Here is a 20,459-nt window from a genome sequence, read left to right as displayed (position 1 = left end):
GTGGGTGTGCCTGGGAGGGGGATTCCGAAGGTGAGTGCTGGGGGGAAAGGGTGAGTTACGGACAAACGTGGGCTTGCAGGCACCTCAGTGCTATTTTGATCAGATTTTTTGGTAGCCCCTCGGCCCCTGAAGTGCGGAATCCTGTGTGTTATCTTTGAGGCACATTGCTCCCATGCTGGGGAGCCTCCGAGTGCATGAGACACAATCCCTGCCTGTCCCATTTCTTTCCCAGCTGATCCTGGGGGCAGTTTTCAGGAATCCACAAGCTCAGGAATTTGTCACCTTCTTTCTCTCTCAAACACACAGTGGAAATAATCCCAAGTGTTCCTCCCTGTTCACTGGGGAGAGGAGCAGAAAATATCAGTCTGCCCTCTGAATTCTGCAGATACCCAGAACTCTGCGACAGCTGGAGGGGAGCCTTAACTGGACAGCCCCCGCCCCCCCCCCCGGCTGTGAACTCTGCCATTCTGTATACTTATTAGCTAGTACAATGAGCAGAAACAGCAGGAGAAAAGAGAGGGACTTTCTGCTGGATTTTTATCATGCAGTCTTTGTATGTGCATTTAAGGCCTGATTTTTTTTTTAAGGTGCTGAGCACCTGCAAGTCTGGCTGGAGGGAACTATGGCAGCTTCAAAATCAGGTCTTTAAGCCTTTATGCCCAGGGAGCTGACTTACTATTATTTTGTTATTATTTGTATTTATAGTGGCAACTAGAGGCTGCAGCAGAGATCAGGTCCTCATTGTGCTAGATCACGTACAAACATTAAGGCCAGATTTGTACTGTACTTATATAGGTGAAGCTGCGTCTCTAAAGGGGGTGAAAAATCCACCCCCTGAGCAATACCACAAAATCCACAACTGCGCAGCACAGCACTCGGAGGCTCCCTAGCGTGTGAACAGTTTGTCTGGAAGATAACACGCAGCAATCTGTGCTTCAGGGCCCTGAGGTGGATTCAAATGACCCTGAGGGGCATACAAGCACGTGTGTTTGTAACTCATCCTTTCCTCCAACTCTGACCTAGCCCTGGTGGAGACAGCACAGTGTCTATAGGAGGGCTTCTCCTGTTGCCATAGCTACTGCTTCTCGCTGAGGTCCATTAGCTATGCCCAGAGAAGCTCTCTCACTGGCATAGTAGTGTCTCCCCTGAAGTTAGGATTGCCAGTTTGCTCACTGCACAAGCCCTACTCCCTTGCCCGTCTCTGCTGCACCCCTTACTGAGGCCTCCATCCCTCCTGCTTCATCCCCCCCATCCCTGTTGCTAGTTGGCCCCGGCCCTCACTCGCCTTCTCTGGGCTCAGACGGGGAGGTGGATGTGGGAGGGGGTGCAGGCTCTGGCGGGGGGTGTGGGCTCTAGGGTGGAGCCAGGGATGAGGGCTTTTAGGTGCAGGATGGGTGTGAGCTCCAGAGGGGAATTGGAGGATGGGAAGGGGCTCAGGGCAGGGGGTTGAGGTGTGGAAGGAGTTTCGGGATGTGGGCTCCAGCCGGGGGGGATTACCACAGGCGGCTCCCAGAAGTGCCCAGCGTGGCTGGCTCCTAGGCGGAGAGCACAGGGGCTCTGTGCTCTGCCCACCCCTCTGGCTTCACAGTTCCTGCCAGTGGGAGCTGCAGAGCCAGTGCTAGGGAGGGATGTGCCAGATGCTTCCAGGAGCTAGGGAGCCTGCCTTTGCCCCTCCGTGCTGCTGGCTGGAGCTGCCAGTGTCCTCTTCAGCCAGGCATCCTGGTTGAAAACAGGATACTAGCAATTGGAATTGAAGTGCTACAGCTGCACCAGTGTAGCCTTTTAAGCTTAGGCCTGCCCGTAATCAGACCCCTCCTCTTTCCGGATAATCTACGACCAGGCAGACAAAGGGAGGGAAAACTGAGGCATGGAAATTGGAAGTGACTTGCCCAGAGTTATGGAGCAGGCTGGTGACAGGAAGGATTCGAACCCAGGTCTCCTGAGGCCAGCCCTCGATCGCTGACTTCAGATCGTGGTCTTGGTACAGTACACATAGGAGAATCGACAGGCCTGACCTCTGCACTAGGCTTCCTGCTCCACTCTCTGCGGATGGTGCCTTATTTGGTTCAAGGCTGTTGGGAATCCTTCCTTCCGGCACCAAAGGTGGAAGCTCCCGCAGTAACCTCTTGCTATGTTGGAAGGGGACCTGTCTGACCTTTCTCTCTCAGTCTCTGTCCACCATATACGTGGAGTTTGTCATGGATAGACTACACCTAATACTGAGGGTCAGACTTACTTTCACAGACAATGAACTCCTGCAGCTTACATGGACTTGCCTGGAGTTGCAGGGGGTTGCACCTTTGAAATCTCAGGGATAACCTTCATTCTGCTGTATTTTTATAGTTCTCCAGGTTGGTTTGGGGATCCCCAAGGTGGGGGCAAAGAACTTTTAACCATAGGTTGAACCTTTCTAATCCAGAACTCTCTTGTTCGGAAACGGCTGTAATCCGGCATGATTTTAGTTAGCCAGATGACCACTTATCATGGGTCTGGCCAAGTTTCCTGTGGTTCCATAAAATTTGTTTCCAGCCACCAGTCCTGGCTCTCGGTGTTCTGTGCTGTTATTTAGCTGTAATTTACCCCTAAATGTCTTCTAAGAGCCCAGTCAGCAGCGGAAGTGTTGGAAACGCTGCTAGACAATATTGATCTCCTGTGTTCTGGCAACTTTTCTCCTGCACCGAGGGTGCTGGACAAGAGAAGTTCAGCCTCTGTAGTGCTTTAGTTTCATTTTCTCCCCATTTGCAGTCATTGCTCCCTCCTTAAGTCCCAGAGCGAGATGGCCTGATGATTTCCCAGCTACCGGACAGAATGAGTCAAACTTAATGGCTGGCCAGCAGCCAAGATCTGAAAGCTCCGTCCCACCTGGACTCCGTTCCCACGCTGCAGGCGCTGAACTCAAACCCATTTTCACAGCTCTATTTAAAACCAGCGTTATCATTCCCCTGTGCAAACCAGTTCTAACTTCTAGCCCCTGTCTCAGATGTTTGCCTGGTTGCCTCGGGAGAGGGCGAGGCATGTTCGGTATGGTAACGGCATTTAGTGGCGAAGCTGCACCTGTGGGGTGCCCCTCCACATGCTCTTGGTGGGACGCACACGTGGCGGCAGCAGCAAAGGTGACCCCTACAGCAGATTCCTTGGCGCAGCTTCTTCTGCCCCAGCACAGCCGTGCTGCTCCTGCTCGGAGCTGCTCAGCTCTCTTGGCCCTGGTGCAGCTCCTGTCTCTCCAGCCAGGAGCCGCGTGGCTTCTGCTGCTGTGGTGTGGCTTCTCCTGCCCTGCCTGGCGTGGCTTCTCCTGCCCCGGGGTGGCCATGGGTGGGTGCAGGGTGACTTCTGCGACCCTGGTGACCCCAGCTCTGGTGAGGGCTGAGGGGGTCTGTCTCTGGGGGAGGGCATTCATCTGCAGGGGTGGTGAATATGCAGGGACCATAACCACAAGTGCGGCGCTCCCTGAATTATTATTGGACCCCACTGCTCTAATCTGTCAGTACAGAGTTCCCATCGCTTCGATTTGTTGGAAGGGGGTTTGTTAAGAACGCGTGAGGGGAGGATAGGGAAATCGGGAGAATGCAGACATACCGCAGAAAATGGTGTGTTTAAATTAGAAGAATGAACAGAGATCCTTCCAACAGATCTCCCCAAAGCAAGGCCCGCGTTCGGCGCACATGTACCTGACAGTGCCTGAATTGCCAGATGGGGACAGACCACGGGTCCATCTAGTTCTGGGTTAGGTGTCTGAGGGTGGCTAGCGTGAGCTGCTTCAGAAGGAACAATGTGTCTATCCCAGGGCTTCTCACACTTAAGTGAACCGCAGCCTCCGACTGGCAACAAAAAAATATTACCTCGCCTCAGGAAGGTGAACCAGAGCCTGAGTCCTGAAGCCCTGTGGGGGCTGCAGCCCTGGGAGATGGGGCATGGTCTGCCCCGGTCCCAGCGAGCATAATGCCAGTCCTGGCTATGCCATTAAAACAAAGTTGCAACCCACTATAGGATCTCGAACCGCAGTTTGAGAACAGCTGGTCTGTGCTGCACCTACTGTGATGCCATTTCCTGTCACTGCAGATTTCTGTGAGCACATAGAGCAGCTTTGGCCTTCAAGTGGGAAGTTTTATAGTAGCCTGTGTAGTTTCAGAGCAGAGGCAAGTCTTAGGAAAGGCCTGACTGTGTAATATAAACCTGCTAGCCCCTTTGTCGCAATTCTACCTTGCGGCAGGGAGTTCTGCATGTGAATTATGCTTGCTGTTCCTCTACGTCGTGGTTTCCCAGTTTGGGGGGCATGAAGAAATTACAGGGGTGCACAAGGCAACCCACCTTCCCGCCATCATTTCTCCCGTGCAAAGAAAGAGCCGGCCTTTGCTTCCAGCTCTCAGCCCCTGCCATTTTACATGGTAGACCTGGCGCAGCCGCTATAAAAAGCAGGCAGCCGATGAAGACCCACATGGAGCTAGCTGCTTCCTGCGTGAGCGTGGGTGGTTGGGGGAGAAGGAGGAGGATGGGGTTAGATGGGGGACTGAGGGTGCCTGGCTTTGTGGGAGGGGAGGGACTCAGGCAGGCGGCTCTGGCAGCGCAGGTCTCAGGCAGGCCAATGGCTGCGTGGGCAGCTCTGGCGGGTGGCACGGGGCTCAGGAGCTGGCCTGCTGGGACTGCACCAGGCACTTGCAAGGGGACAAGAAAAACTATTTGTGCTTATTTTAATTTTAAGTAACATTTTTATATCAAGTGTTCATGTTTATTTTCAATTACAAATTGAATTTTTTGTTGGCTGATAGTAGAGAAGAGGTGGAGGGGGCATGAGGGTGTCTCAAAAATCCAAAGGGGGGGGGTCATGATGCCAAAAAGTTTGGGAACCACTGCTCTAGGTAGGAGAGGGAAGTCCATCAGCCTGTTGCACCACAGGGGAGGAGGCTGTTAAGTTCTTGTCTGTATAGCACTTAGCCCGAAAGAGCCTCCTTCCTGACTGGGCTCTCTGCCCATGCTGATAATTCAGACAAATAACTCTCACAGGAGCACAGACTCTTGCTGATATAGACAACAAGAAGTCCTGTGGCACCGTACAGAGTAACAGATATTTACTAACTTGGCTAACTCTGATTCTTGCTCATATGAGATTTGCACCTGATTATCTCCTGTGTGGTTCAGGGCAGGAAACTTTCCCCAGCCTGTATGTTGTAGTCTGCAGTGGCCCATTTATCAAGCTGTGAAGTCTCAGTGTGACTGACAAATCCTGGCGAAAGCTGGGCTGTGTTTGGATTTGTGGCAGTGCCTTAAAAAGCCCCGGCCAGGAGCTGCTTGTGAGGAGCTGGGCGCAGTTTTATATTTAGCAGGGGACGGTAGCTATTCACCTCCCTGCACTATCAGGTTACGCCTCGGAATCGGCCTGCAGAGCAATCCCTGCTGTCTGTTCTGGGTCCCGTTCATGGGACGGCCACTGGCTCTTCCAAGAGCAAGGGGAGATCTTGCTGAGGCTTGGAGAAGCAGCTCCCTGAGGAATCCACTGACTCGGCTAGCCAGGGCAGAGTGGCAGGGTTGAGTCCCTGGCCCCACGCTTCCTGGTGCTTGCTTGGCAAGCTTGTGGGAAGGCATGGATGTGACTGGGGTGCCTTCGGAGGGGGGCCAGCCCCACCTGACAGGTCTGAATGGCATCGGGCACAAGCGTCACCCCAAGGCCAAGAAATCTAAAAAGGCTGTTCTTTTCTTTGAGGTGGAGATCCTGGACGCCAAGACCAGGGACAAGCTGTGCTTCTTGGATAAGGTAGGCCCCTGCCTTGTGCCCTGGGAGTGGGGGTGGCTGCTGCAGTTACCATAAAGATGCCCCTTGAATCATTTTCCTTGGGGGCTGGGGGATCCCTTCCAGAGGGAAGCACACTGTCCCCTCCCGTAAAGCTACCCTGAAACTCTGAGGTTCAGGGACCTCCTCTGCCTCCCAGCTACAGCCCCAAGGCACGGTCATGGGCGATGCATACCAGAGGGCGATGCTGTGCAGCCAGGTCGCTGGCTCGGGCTTCTGAGCAGGAGGTTTGGCCACCTTGTCCCAGCTGCAGGAAGATCCTTTGGTGCATGAAGGTCCTGGTCTCTGTCCCTTTTCTGTGCCTTGAGAGGTGCATGCTGCCGCTGTCGGGGGGCCTCAGCTGGGCCCTGCCACCCTGCTGAGCAGGGACTGGGGTCTTGGTGTGTTCAGAGTGAATCAGCAGGGATAGGGACCCACTCTGAAACGCTGTTGCTGTGCTGGAGCGGAGGTCTCGGGACTGATTGTGGTGTGGGAGGACAGCCTGCTTGAGTCCTTTGCAGGCTGGCAGTCAGTAATGTGCTTTGCTTGAGTTTGCTAGGTCCAGGCCCAGCACCTAGCAGACAGCCACATGCATTGCAAAGGGCTGCCAGTGGGGTTGGCCCTTGCTGGCAGAGAGGGGTAGGGGTTGTTGGCCTGGAAATAAGCTCCACCCCACATGCTAGCCTGGTGCTGGTCAGGCTGTGGGTAGACACAGGCCTTCGAGGCTACAAACAGCATCTTCTGCCAGGCTTAGTGTGGCACAGAATGCTCCCAGCTGGTGCAGGCTCAGAGGGAAGAAGTGCCAGTCATGTCTCTGGCACCTCGTCATGTCCGGGGCTTAATTCTTGGCCTGCCTGACTTTGCATGCACTTGAGGCCTGGTGAAACACAGAAGAATAGAGTCTGTGGGTCTTATTCTCTCCCTAAGAAACCACCCAACACACAGAGCCAGCTCAGTGCAAATTAACCCACCCATGCGTAAACAGGTCGCACCTTTGGGGGGACGTCCGCCAGGAGGGTGAAGGGAGGCTGCTCTCCAGCACAGCTACTGGAAAGAGGTGACTGGACTGGTGGCCTATGCAGAGGGCTGGGTCCATGAGAAACTCGTCTCTGTATCCAAGAACTACCATGTCATGTGACATCCCTCAGCAGGAGACCTGAAGGTGGCATCCACGGCACTTGTGCTGCTTATCATCCCAGCCTGTGAATGCCCAGAGGATCTACAGCAACCCAGGTGTAAATCCCTCGCCATCACCAGCCTCAGCCACTCGGAACCAAACACTCCGGCTCTGCCCAAACTTACCTTTCTGCCGTTCTTTGTACCTTGCCCAGCCTCAGGTCCTGCGAGAGCCACACCTGTTCCTCCCACTGCCGTTCCCTGCCTGTTCTCACTCTTTAAAGACTAACAGACGACCCCTGAGCATCACCTCATGCATTTTTTGTTAGCCTTCAAGGTGCTACCGGACTCCTTTTTTGTTTTGTGACGATACAGACTGACACAGCGGCCTCTCCGAGACTGTTTTAACTCCATCGTGCCTGTGTATGAGGCAGCGCAGCTGGGATCTCCTGTATAAGTTAGGCCACCAGAGGCGCAGCATCTCGGATGCAACACGTGGCTTTTTGTGGGTCCTTTAAAGTGCTGTTCCTCTTCCCTCTGGACACCTGGCTCTCTCCCACGTCCAGTCCTACCCATCAGTCACTGGTCATTGCCCTTACCAAGGTGAACCAGAGTGTAGGGAGCAGCCTTGTCTGTGTCCCCACATCCTAGCTGAAGGGACTGACTGCCAGCGCAACAGCTCAGGCATGGAGTTCCCCAGGGGGCCTCCCCGTGATACCAGCCCAGTCGTGCTGACAGCTGCTGCTGAGAGACAGATTTTCCCCTGCTTCAGCCGGAGCTTCTCTCCTGGCTGTACTGGCTGAACCTGCCCTTGCATGGAGTGTCTCTCGGTCGCTGGCTGCCGTGTGGGGATCCCAACACAGCAGCGCCGTGGTGGTGTTCCTGCTTTGAAACAAGCTTCTCCTCATGCTGCACAGGACCTTCTGTGCGCACCCGACGGGGAGATGAGTTCATGAGCTCAGGCGTTCTGCGGCCAAAGCAGGTTGCTGTGGAGCAAGGCCTTGTGGGGGGGGTTGGAACGGGAACGGGCATTAGAATAACCCCTTGCTCTTATCTAGCACCTCTCATCTGTAGGTCTCCCAGTGCTTTACAAAGGAAGATCAGGAGCGCTCTCCCCATTTCATGCACGGAGCAGGGAAGTGATTCTTCCGAGTTCACTGAATACATCCGTGGTAGAGGCAGGCGTAGAATCCAGAGCTCAGCCCCAGCCTGGTGCTCTATCCAGTAGGCATTGCTGTCATGTCTGATATCAGTGCCTTGGCTCACTGCTGGGGAGGGCTCATGAGCAAAGATTCCCCATGACCTCCAAGCTTATTTTCTGTGATCATTTTTATTTATCTTTTGTGTTCACGGGCCACCTGCCATACCCTCGTGGCTCCCCAGTTGGGAACCGCTGCTCTGAAGAGAAGTCTTACAAGGGGCCCGGCAGAGGGAAACAGGCAGGGGCCCCTTCGCTCTGCTGTCCAACGACAAGGGCGCCTCACTTGGGCTGAATTCTGATCTCAGCCACCCTGGGAGACACTGGCTTACTGGGAGTGCCTGTGGGCGCTGTGACAATGCAAGTACTGAGGGTATGACGTCTGCTTCGCTTGATTCCTCGCCTGTTTAAAACTCTTTGACAAAACCATTGGGGAGAAAAAAGTGTTTTAAGATTAGGAGATAGAAAGGCCAACAGGGCTGGCTAGATCAGCTAGTCTCTCTCCCCACAGGTAACGCAGGCCAGGGAGAGTCATCCAGTTTCCTTCACGCTGAGCTCAATACGTTTGCGTCTGAGAGGTGGCGTATCCGCCGCGCCCCTTGGGAGTTTCTTCCAATGGCTCTGCCCCCTCCAGCCTTGAAACGAGGGATGGGGGATTACAGCCTGCGGGCTTGAAACGAGGGATGGGGGATTACAGCCTGCGGGCTTGCCTTGGTCCAGCCCTGCGGTGAACCTCCGAGCCTCAGCACCCCCGATGTGGCTGGGGCAGAAGCTCCAGCTTCTGCGGGGGAGCTCCTGCCTGGCTGGCTTTGCCTGGCAGGGGAAGAAAGTGGCTCTGCCCGCTGCTGTCCCCACTGCCCCCAGCTGTGAGAACGGCATGGCAGGGGAGCCCTTGTCACCACCATTGGCTGGGAGTCGCGGGTGGGCGGTGTCTGAAAGCGCAGGGTGGTGCAGAGCCACCTGTTCCCCCATGGGAGCTGCACCAGGTAAGCCCCCACCCACAGCCTGCTCCCCGGCAGCCCCTCTAACGCACTGAACCCCTCACTTTGTCCCCTTCCCCAGAGCCTGGGGGGCCCCCAAAAATCTACTAGCGCCAGGTCCCCAGAAGAGTTAATCCACCCCTGGGGAGAAGCCCTGAGCCTTGGCACCCCCCAGCCTCTGTGGGACCGGAGCACGAGGGGACCCTAGTGCCCCAAGTTGTGTGAGGTGAGTGTCTCATGCCTGTTTTTCCCTCCTGCTTCTCAGCTGGGGGCTGCATCAGTGAGGAGTTTTTCCCCCTCCTGTCTTGGGGGCCGGGTCAGTGAGTCGGGTGTTTTGTTTTTGTTGTTTTGTGCTTTTCACTTGGGTGTAGCCCCTCCCTGATTTGTTTCTCTGTGGGCCGGGGCAACGTTCCCTCTCATTGTATCATTTGCGTGTAGAATACGTTTGTTATGTACTTTAAGGCACGTGCCGCCGAGGCCCTCAGGTTGAAGGGTGCAGTGTTCACTAGCCCCGACCCAGAAAAGTTCCCCGTTTTTAAAATGAAATTGCACCTCCTTTCTCACCTCAGTTTCGCTGGCTTCAGCTTCCGGTTGTGGGTTCTTGTTCTGTCTCACTCTGCTTGCTGGTCAGTTTGCTGGGCTCTGCTGCAGAAGCACTTACCTTGCCTTGTAGCTGTCTTTTTGAGAAAGGGCAGAGACTTTACTAAGTAGTAGCATCCTTCAGTCTACGTAGACTATGGATCGCGCCCTTCCTAGTTGTGTTTGGCATCCTCATTTGCAGCGTCGGCTGTGACTGTGAAGCCCCACGTGAGAGTGACAGTCCCTGCTGCATCTGTTGCATATGTAATGGGTGTCTGGCAGGTCCTTGCTGTGCTTTCTGTGGGCTCGCTTCTCCTTTGCTAGCTGTGTGATCCTCAACTCACCCTTCTGAAGGCCCTTGTGTAGTTCCCGCCTCCATCTGCTGCGATCGTCTGCCAGCTCCTCCCAGCTGTCTGGCTTGATGTCTACCTCCCTGAGGTCCCTCTTGCAAACATCTTTGTAGCGCAGCTGGGGGCGTCCAGGAGGTCTTTTGCCAGAGGCTAGCTCGCCATACAGGATGTCTTTTGGGATCCATCCATCATTCATCCTGTGGACGTGGCCAAGCCAGCGGAGCCGCCGCTGCCTGAGGAGGGTGTGCATAGTTGGGATTCCAGCTTGCTCAAGGACAGTAGTGTTGGACACTCTGTCCTTCCACGATATTCCAAGGATGTGCCTGAGACAGCGTGAGTGGAAGACATTCAGCCTCTTTTCCTGGCGGGCGTACAGGGTCCAAGTCTCGCTGCCGTAAAGGAGGGTGCTGAGGATGCAGGCTCTGTAGACTTGCATTTTGGTGTGAGTGTACAGCTTGTTGTTATTCCACACTCTCTCGTTGAGTCTGGACAGAGTTGCGGCTGCTTTACCAATCCTTTTATTTAGCTCAGTCTCCGAGGACAGGGTGTCAGTGATGGTGGACCCGAGGTAAACGAACTCGTGGACGACCTCTAACGTATAGTTGTCAGTGCTGATTGATGGAGAAACAGCAACATCCTGAGCAAGTACATTTGTCTTCTTTAGGCTGATGGAGAGCCCAAAGTCCTTGCATGCTTCGGAGAACTGATCCAGCAGCTTCTGAAGCTGGTCTTCTGTGTGTGACATGACAGCAGCGTCATCTGCGAACAGCATCTCTCTGATGAGGACTTCCCTCGCCTTAGATTTAGCTTTCAGCCTTGCAAGATTAAACAGTTTCCCATCAGATCTTGTGTGCAAAAAGATGCCCTCTGTTGAAGGTCGAAAGGCGTGCTTCAGGAGGAGTGCGAAGAAGATCCCGAACAGTGTCGGAGCAAGGACGCATCCTTGTTTGACGCTGCTCCTGATGCTGAAAGCATCCGATAATGTGCCATCATATTGGATGGTTCCTCTCGCGTCTTCGTGGAAAGACTGGATCATCTTGAGTAACCGTGGCGGACATCCTATCTTGTGGAGCAGTTTGAACAGTCCATCCCTGCTGACCAAGTTGAAGGCCTTGGTTAGGTCGATGAAGGCAATATAGAGTGGCTTCCTCTGCTCCCTGCATTTCTCCTGCAGCTGCCTCAGAGAGAAGACCATGTCGATGGTAGATCTCTCTGCACGGAATCTGCACTGTGAGTCAGGATACACCCTCTCAGCAGTCTTCTGGAGTCTGCCGAGGATGACGCGAGCGAACAGTTTACCAGTGATGCTTAGGAGGGAGATTCCATGGTAATTGTTACAGTCGGTTCTGTCTCCTTTGTTCTTATACAAGGTTATGATGTTAGCGTCACGCATGTCCTGTGGAACCTCACCCTCTCTCCAGCACAGGCACAGTAGCTCATGTAGGGGTTCCAGGAGAGTGTCCGTGGCACACTTGATTACCTCTGGTGGTACCATCCTGGCCCGGGGCCTTTCCTACTGCAGTGCTGTCGATGGCTTTCTTCAGTTCATCCACAGTTGGTTCCTGGTCCAGTTCATCCGTTACTGGTAAGAGTTCGATGGCATCGAGGGCTGAGTCGACCACAATGTTCTCACGTGAGTACAGCTCAGAGTAGTGCTCGACCCAGCACTCGACTTTATTTAAGGCAAACAGATAAAACGTCCACTTTCAGGCCATTTCTAGCCATCCCAGAGGTGCAAATAGAGACACAACCCCACCGCTTTCCCTGTATTTCTTAGTCTGTTGCCACCTTCTGCATCACCAGGCTGTCTTGCATGGATTATGTTTCCACTCAGCACTTTAGTGCCCTGGATGTGACCAGGACCCTACAGCTCTGAGGGCAGGAGATGGAGGGTGATTGAACGGCACTCTGGCCTCTTTTTGCAACACCAGCTAGTGGTTCCTCTGCCTCCCAGGAGCTCTGTGAGCAGCACAGATGTGAAGCAGTGAGGCACTAGAAACTAAGAAAGGGGTGGCATCTGAAACTATCCATCCTGCCTTGGACTTTCCATGGCACATCCAGCAATAGTGAACACCCTGATGCTGTGGAAAGGGACCAGACAGAGAGAGAACTCCAAGACAGCAATAATTATCAGCCTTCCTTTGAGGAACCCATCGCAGTTAGAGTCAAAGATGGGGGCTGGATTCAATGGCCTCCTGAGGTCTCTTCCAGCCCTAGGATCCTAGGATTCTAACCGAGGCACCCAGAAGCAATTGCACGATGAGCCAGTGATAGAACCCAGGAGTCCTCCTGCCCCCACTTCCTAGCCCACAGCTCTCTAACCACTAGGTGGCTTTGCCCTCCACAGAAGAGAGATGCAAACCTTCGTGTAATGTCAAAGGGAGGTTCCGCTCTGATAATTGGCTGTAAAAATGGCTTTTCTGTTCCCTGTGTGTGGATGGGACAGAGGAGGGAGCAGTCCTACCAAGAATAAGGTCTGGCCACCTCGTGCTCCTCTCATGCCGGAAGAATGAATGCAGGCGAGGGCGGGGTAGCCACCGTCTGTCCTTGTGCATCGTCTCCAGACCTCTAGCCTGTGCCCTGTTTCGGGGTGAACAAAGTCAGGAACATTTTGTGAACCGATCACACTGCACCTTGCTTTCTCCCACGTGGCCTCTGCCACTGTCATCACCAAGTAACACCCCTCCTCCCCCCACTGCTGGGCCAATCAGTGTGTGCAGAGGTCCTGAGTCAAGCAGCGGGGGCAGTCGGCAGGTTCCCAGCTTGGCAAGGTACCCTGGCATGCCTCCCTGGTACCCTCCCGGGGTCCTCCCTCTGAGCATCAATTCCCCCTTCAGGGCACCCCCTGGATTCTTCCCACACCCCTTCCCGAGAGCTCCCCTCTCCCCGCATCCCTTCCTGTGGTCCTCTCACAGGTTGGGGGGCGCCTGGCTAATTGTGGGGCCTGACGTAAAGAGTTTGCTCACCCTGCCCTATTTGTTTTTTGCACTGTGCCATTGGTTTGAAAAGGTTTTACGCAAACTTCAAGTGCCGATAGTGCATCCTGCCTGGCCCTGAGCGTGGTTTTATTTTACTTGGCCTGACTGCATCCTGTGCCCTTGTCTGGATACACGGGAGTCAGTCTTAGGCAGGCGTGTGCTCAAGGTACAACTTGAGTTCTAACCCTTCTGTAGACGGTCCACTCCGTACCCTCTTCCCTGCCCCGTGCTGCCCTCAGCGTTCCTCTGTGAAACGGCTGCTGACACGGCCTCGCCCATCTCCCACGGGTGCTGCCAGGACCGTTGGGTTCATCCCTGGTTGCAGCGCCACAGACATGTGAAGCATCCTTGTTATGTGAGGAGGTTCTCACTCCCTTTGCTGATGCGTAAAGTTCCTGAGCCCAGCTGTGTTTAATCCCACAAACTTTCCCCCAGCCTGTCTCGGGACGTGGACATGCTACGCCCTCGAGTACTTGCGACATGCAGTCCCACATGGGCTGAAAGGATTCCACCTGGCCCTGCAACGAGCTGCACAAATCCAGTCCTGCTCTGAGCATCTCTGTTTGTTCGGGTTCCTTACATGGGCTGGCTGGAGAGCTTTCTCTGACCGGGACTGGGAGTGGCCCTCAGCTGTCATAGACACTCTACACCAGCACCTGCTTGGATTAGCTGGGTTTGCAGTGGATACACCCTCCTTAAATGTTAGTGTCTGATCCTGTGGTGATTCACAGAATGCCCTTAGCTTCTGCCGTCAGCATTTCGGGTTTCCCATAGGGAGGAGGCTGGGACTGAAGGTGGGAGGACCCCGGGAGGAACCCAAGGTTCCTAGGGGCTGTGGGTGTTAAGCTTTTGCTCCCTGAGAGAGAAGCGGAATATAAAGGGACAGAGCATGAGCGGCAGAAGAGTTATCTGTGACCAGCTCCACCCCACTGCTTCTGGGCCGTGTATACACAGACCCACTGGGGCTGCGGCGTGGACTCTGTGTCTGCCAGCTTTGGGCCCAGACCTGCCACTGGAGAATGTTTTCCTGCCATAGCATCCAGCAGACCTAGAGCCCTGAGAGCAGCTGGGCTCCAGCCTGTTTTTAAGCATGATCAGAGCAGTGACCCAGTTAGCTAGTGTCCTGGCTGCTTCAGGGAATGGGGCAAGAAATGCCCTGTGAACAGCTCTGGGATTACTTGCCCAGGAAAGAGGTTTCTTCCTGAGCTGGCCCTGGTCGCTATTAGATTTTTAAACCTGTGACCTGACCCCTCTGCCCCTGTTTCTCTCATGAGTTGTCCCAAACAATCACTTGGCCCCTGGGTCCAGTAGCCCCTCCCACTCAGCTGGGGGAGGGATCTGAGCAGTCCCGTCCACTTCCCAGAAGTCAAAGGGTAGATGTGTTGTGGTACCAGTCAGAGAGGCCTGTTGTATTAATTTAGATGGAATAAAGGGGCTGAGAGTCAAAGGGTTTAACGTGACCCCCTCCCATCACTGTCCAGTATAAACCAGGGTTAAACAAGGGGTAGGTGTGGGCAGACAGAGCCCTTGGCCTGCATCACGGTGCCCCGGCAAAGGCCCCCTTAGCAAAAAGAGGGAAAAACATTTGTAAAGTGGCAGGCCAGGCGCTCAGTTGAACATGGCCTAGTTCCCGTCTCCCTTTGCTCAACAGAGGTTGTAGAAAGAAGAAACCCTCCCGTGTGCCAGTCTCTTGGTTGGTATCAGAGGTGGTGAGAACCACCTCACGGGGTGGGGGGAAGAATTGAGTTAAAAACAGGCTTTGCCAACAGCTCCAGCCCGATCTCATTTCCTTGGCACCAAAACAAGACAGACATGCAAACGGGGAGTGAAAAGAACAGCAAAGGTAGACAAGACAGCTTGTGTCCTGGGGGTTGGCTCTCACTGGCTGTGTCGCTGCTCAAGACATCCAGGCCCAATGCAGGGTCTGATCCACCACTCTGAGCCCTGGCAAACTTGTACCAGCGTGGGGCAGTTCGGGACCTTGCTTTAAGTTACTTCTCTCTGGTCACAGCCTCTGTTGGGTGGCAAAATACGCGGTCGTGGCTGGCTAAGTTGGACTCCAGAGAGAGGGCGAAAGGGGAAAGGGAGGGAGGAGTAAGAAGGGAAGGAAAGGGGCACAGGAGAGCACGGGGGGGTCGGGGAGACGGTCACATACCCGCTGGTATTTGGGATTTGGCCAGAGCTGGGTTGGTAATGGCATCTGCCTCCCTCTGTATATGTTGGTCAGTCCGGACAGCCTTGGGATACGGAGGCCTGAGGGAAGTGTGGGCAGATGGCAGGCAGAATAGTGATGCTCACTTGATAGCCAATTTTTTTTCTCCCCAAAATCTTTCATTGAGGACCCCAAGGGAGCAGTGGGGGGAATAGCCCTTGTTTTGTGCACCAGTGAGAGCTCGTTGCAAAATTGTGTTTCCCAGCTATGATCTTAACAGGCCTTGAGTTACAGCAGAGGCCTTTTCATGTGGCCCAACTGTCTCTGTCTCTCTCTGTGCATCTTTTCCCATCAAGAGTTTTGTGACGCCTTATGACCTCCTGCTCCCTTTTAGAGATGAGCTCCCAGTTAGGGTGCACTCCTAGGCCCAGCTGAAGTAAACAAGCGCCAAGCAGGGAAGTGCCTGCCCAAGGTCAGGTGGGAATAAAACCCAGGTGGTCTGTGCCCCCACCCTGGTCACTAGCTTGTGCTGCCTGTCTCATGCTGCAGTGGGAGCAGAGTTTTGTTCTTGCTTTCTACCTGATGACACTCAAGGCATCAGGGCACCTCCCAGTCATGTCAAAGCCTCCCATCGGGAGCGACCATGTCCGGCTGCTGCTGTTGCTGGCATCTGTCTGGGGTTTTAGTGCTCACTTTGATCAGGCGGTCAGGTCGAGCTCTTTCCGGCTTGTGTACTGGGGCCAGGCTGTTAAATACATTCCGCCCATGGAATCTCTAATCCTTGGGCAGAGCAAGGCTCAGGGAGAGCCCAGCTCGACCTTCAAAGCTCGTGGGGCATTTATAGCTCTGGCAGCAAGGAGATAGAGTGATGAAACTGAGCTCATTGTGTCGGAAAGCTAGAGACAAACACGGGGACCCCAGTGCTATGCTGGCCCTTGGCCAGAGCCTTGAGGGGTGAGCCATAGTCTCTTCCCACTCTGTAGCTAAGCTGCTGCTGACGTCTGTGGTAGGGGGTAGGGCCTTCGCTCCATGCCCTTGGGTCTGTGATAACTTCTCTCTGCTTCTCTGCAGGTGGAGCCCAATGCCACCATTGCTGAGATCAAGAACCTCTTCACCAAGTCCCGTACGTATGGAGTGAGCTCACTCCTGTTGGTCCTACACCCCTGCTCCGTCACCTTCTGCCTGCTGTCCCGTGGGGCTGACTCCATCAGGCACCATGCGCTGACCTCCACGGCAGTTGAGGCTGTTCGTTGCCTTGGAGCATTGGGCCTTTGCTCCTGAGCTGTCTGGCTGGGCCCCATGCACTAGAGCAGAGCCGGGGCTCCGCCGCAGTGCTATACAGAGCTGGCCTTGTCTCAGGGCAGCTGGGAACAGGCAGACCTTGTGGGTCTCCTGATCTCAGTCCCAGCCAGTGCTGTCTAGTGTCACCCTTTCAGGCCCCAGGCCTGGCCCATGTGGCAGTGGAAAAGATGCCAAGTGCATGGTGAACAACCTCTGCAGCCTGTGGCGTTCGTAGCGTGCCTGTCCCCGGAGAACTGAGGCGTTGCGATCCCTAGAGCATTCAGAGTGCTTGTCACGGCGGCATCTAGTCCCTTAGATCCCTGAGAAATTCCTGTGCATTGGGTAGGCCACTGCTTGTGGCCCACAGGAGCCCTCGAGAGAGGGCTTATCAGGTGCCCGGGTGTCCGCCTGGCATTTCAGCCCTTGGCCAAGGGACTTTTGAGGCCTATCAAGGCAGCAACCAGCCTGTTGCCTTCTGCCTTCAGCAAGGTACCTGAAGGCCCAATTCAGCCTCGTGAGCCTCTGTCTGGGCAGAAGGGGGTGGGACTTGCCTTCATACCAGCAGCGCAGCTGGAGCGGATCAGCTGGCACAGTCGGGGCTTTTGGAGTGATGCCTTTGTCTCTGCCCTTCTTTGCACAGATCCTCAGTGGTACCCAGCCCGGCAGTCCCTCCGCCTTGACCCCAGTAAGTTGGAGTTCTGTGTGGGGTGGGACGGCTCCTGTGGTGTCTTTCCCAGGCACGTTTCCCTGCTGCTGCTGCTTGTACGCCCCACGGGTACCCCGGGGAAGATGAGCCACAGGACACACTGATGGGTTCCTTGGGCCGCTTGGTGACTGAGCTCTGGGGGCACAGTTGCCCTGTGAGCTTACGCTGGGCCTATGGGGCAGGTGCTGACACTGTTCTGAAGGCTGAGAGATCTAACAGGCCACCAAAGGACTAGGGTTACAGGGAGCCCCAGATTTCTGGGGCAGGGACCCGTGGGGCGTACGCAGGGGGAGCACGCCTGCGGGTCAGAGAACTGCCCCTTGCCCTGCAGCTGGCGCTGTGGCTCATTCTGCCATGGGGGTGTTGTGCTGAAGCAACGGGGAGAGCAGGGCTGGTCTCAGGAGGCTGAGGTCACACGTGCGTGTTGCCATGGAACCAGTGCCAAGGTGGTGTATTGCACCAGGCTCCCTTCTCCCCACGCCCTGCTCTTGAGTCTCCGCTCTCCTTCCAGAGGGCAAGTCCCTGAAGGATGAGGACGTGCTGCAGAACCTGCCGGTGGGCACCACAGCCACACTGTACTTCCGGGACCTGGGCGCACAGATCAGCTGGGTGACGGTGAGCAGTGCTGAGGGTCTGCCTGTGAAAGCCCCTCTCCCTAGAGGCAGCCCTCTGTGCTCACAGCACCCTCTGCCTTCCAGGTCTTCCTTACCGAGTACGCAGGGCCCCTGCTGATCTACCTGCTGTTCTACTTCCGCGTGCCCTTCATCTACGGCCCCAAGTATGACTTCACCTCCAGCAAGCACTCAGTCGTGCAGTGAGTACTGCTAGGGGCGTGTCGCTGCACCTGCTTTGCCTGCACGGGGGCTGTGCCCAGGGCTGTGGGCCTCCTCCTGAGCTGTTGGGGGCAGAGACCCTGTAGAAAACCTGAGCCCCAGGAAAACAAACAGATGGGATGGGGATCCCGCTCCTGGGGGGTCCCTGCCTCCCAGCCCAGGCCTGCAGCTGCCGACTTGGCCTCTCCAGAGTGGGGAAGAGGAAGTCTCACCCCTCCAGGGATGCAGTGCCAGTCGGATTCGCTGCCAGCCTCTTCAGGCCATCTGGACCTGGCCACCTGTGCAGCCACCGGATGTTCAGCGCATGGATGGACCTCGGAGAGAGACTGGGGAGAGCTCTGGGCTGTTGCTCCAGAATCCCAGTTGATTTCTGGCAAGAGGGAACAGTTTACTATCCCCAGAGCACCTCCTGGTGGCTCATCAGGGGAGCTCTGATTTAGGCTCCAGCATGTCCCTCATCCTGTCCCGTCAGGGAGGAGCCTCAGGACAACTGACAGGTGTTGCCTGGTTTCTGGGACACAGGCCTTTCCTGTTCAGGGTAATGCCTTAGTGCCATGGTTCCCACTAGCCCCCTGCTCCTTCTCTTCCAGCCTGGCCTGCATCTGCCACTCGTTCCATTACATCAAACGCCTGCTGGAGACCCTCTTTGTCCATCGGTTCTCCCATGGGACGATGCCCTTGCGCAACATCTTCAAGGTGAGCAGGGTGGGCGGGAGGCGCCGGGCAGACAGCAGGTCCTGGGGGGTAGGTGAAGTCAGGGCTCTTGGGACATGCACGACGTGCCATGCAGGGAGCTGGCCAGCGGCTGCCTTGCCTGGGGGTCCCTGTGACTCCTCTGCTTAGCAGAGCCTGTAGTAAAAGAGCTTTTCCCAATTTGTCTCTAGAATTGCACCTACTACTGGGGCTTTGCAGCCTGGATGGCGTATTACATCAACCACCCGCTGTACACCCCACCGAGTAAGTGACCCCCGGCCACTGCCCTGCTGCGCTCTGGGCCCTGGAGAGCACAGTGCACTTCCAGCCCTTCTTGATGGACAGCACGCCTGAGAGGCGGGCCTTCCTATTCTGGGCCTTGCTTCAGCACCCCCCTCCATCCCCTGGGTTTGTGCGGGTATCCCACAACATCTGGTTCCTGCACAGCAGTGTTTCTGTATGGCCCTTGGCTCCTACCCACCATGCACCCTGCTTCTGCTGACACAAATATGTGGTCACAGGGTGCCAGCACAAGCAGCTGCATGAGCACACGCTGCAGAATGTTGCGTCGGCAGCACTCTGCCAGCAGACCTGACCCTGGTACGGCTTCCTGGCCTGGCCAAGGTCTTGGAGACATCGGCCAGTCCAAGCTTCAGGCTAGTCTGGCCTGTCTCCGCAGGACAGAGTGGTGGCTCCAACCCGTGGCTTGAGAGCAGTGTCAGCCTGAACGAAGGGGCTACGTTGTTAACAGGGGAGTTCCCTCCCCAGATGTATTAATTACATAGTTGTGAGGTACGGCAAACACGAGCCAAACTGGGATAAATGGGGGGAGCCGAAGTCAGCCTAGGAATAGGGTGCAGGCATTTAACAGGTGTTTAACTATCCCTTGGAATGACCCCCCAGAGCTGCCATCACTTTGGAGACTTTGAATCTTGGGCGTGTTTCTCAAAGCTCCACATCAGCTTGGCCCCTGGTTCTGGGCCAGGTGCTGCCGCAGAGTGGGGGTCTGTGGGCGGGTGGAATGGTTCTTCCTGGCTCCGAAATCTGAGGCGCCAGTTTTAAACAATGAGGCTTCCCTCTGCCGTCCTTCGTAAGCTCCTTGTTCCCAAGCTGTCCACAGAGCCCTCCAGGGGACCAGACCTGAAAACAAGCAACAGCCAGTTCTTTAACTGAAGCTTTTTGTCCCTTCCTTCATTGTTAAGGATTAAACACCCAACTGAACAAGCCCAAACTGTTCTGCTTCGCATGCTGTGTCGCAGTGAACCCTGCACCAGCCTGGGAGGTTGATTCCTTCTCTCCCTCTCCATGCAGTGATAGCGCACTGCCCCCCACGCCTTGCGCTGTCCCCCCTGCCCAGTCACTTCACCCCTTTTGCCCACTCAGTCCCATTACTCTACCTGGGAGGACTGGGCCCCCGGGACTGCGCTGCCCTGACCCATAGGGAGCAGTGGTGAGCAGGGAAGGTCTCCGTGCTGCCTGGCTCAGGGTACGCACCAGCCCCAAGGGGCATTAGGCTGGTATCTTTTGTGGGCACGTCACAGGGAGGTGGGGTGGATCGCCGGAGTTTGTGTTTCTTTACGAGCCAGGATTGCCGTCAGGGCCAGGAATGCCCATCTGCAGCTCCCTTTGCTGATGGTGCACACACTGACCCTGTGAACCTGCCCTCGAGCCCCATGAAGGAAATGCCCCCTCCCACCAGGCTAACCTCTGCCCTTCCCCTCCCTCACAGCTTATGGAGACCAGCAGGTGAAACTGGCACTCGTCCTGTTCCTGGTAAGAGCTGCCAGCGGCCGGGAGGAGAGCAGGGACGGAGGCTGCTTGGCTGGGCC

The 20,459-nt window shown here is 55.4% G+C and overlaps 1 protein-coding gene across 5 annotated transcripts in view; it reads left to right on the top strand.

The window, feature by feature from the left end:
* Positions 1–20,459, top strand: part of TECR (trans-2,3-enoyl-CoA reductase) — a 43,530-nt gene that overhangs the window by 18,715 nt on the left and 4,356 nt on the right. For 3 of the 5 annotated variants that reach the window (XM_074979429.1, XM_074979430.1, XM_074979431.1), the window contains exons 2-9: positions 5,699–5,749; positions 16,189–16,240; positions 17,039–17,083; positions 17,616–17,719; positions 17,803–17,918; positions 18,528–18,633; positions 18,822–18,894; positions 20,360–20,403. In XM_074979429.1, coding sequence (XP_074835530.1) covers positions 5,699–5,749; positions 16,189–16,240; positions 17,039–17,083; positions 17,616–17,719; positions 17,803–17,918; positions 18,528–18,633; positions 18,822–18,894; positions 20,360–20,403 — 591 coding nt within the window. Of the gene's footprint in view, positions 1–2,034; positions 2,104–5,377; positions 5,750–16,188; positions 16,241–17,038; positions 17,084–17,615; positions 17,720–17,802; positions 17,919–18,527; positions 18,634–18,821; positions 18,895–20,359; positions 20,404–20,459 lie in introns of those variants that run through there. The other 2 variants (XM_074979428.1, XM_074979427.1) reach the window with 2 other exon arrangements.

Source organism: Carettochelys insculpta, chromosome 29 (assembly GCF_033958435.1).
Source record: "Carettochelys insculpta isolate YL-2023 chromosome 29, ASM3395843v1, whole genome shotgun sequence".
Lineage (NCBI taxonomy): Eukaryota > Metazoa > Chordata > Testudines > Carettochelyidae > Carettochelys > Carettochelys insculpta.
The sequence above is the reverse complement of the archived record's forward strand: the minus strand, read 5'-3'. Positions and strand labels throughout refer to the sequence as shown.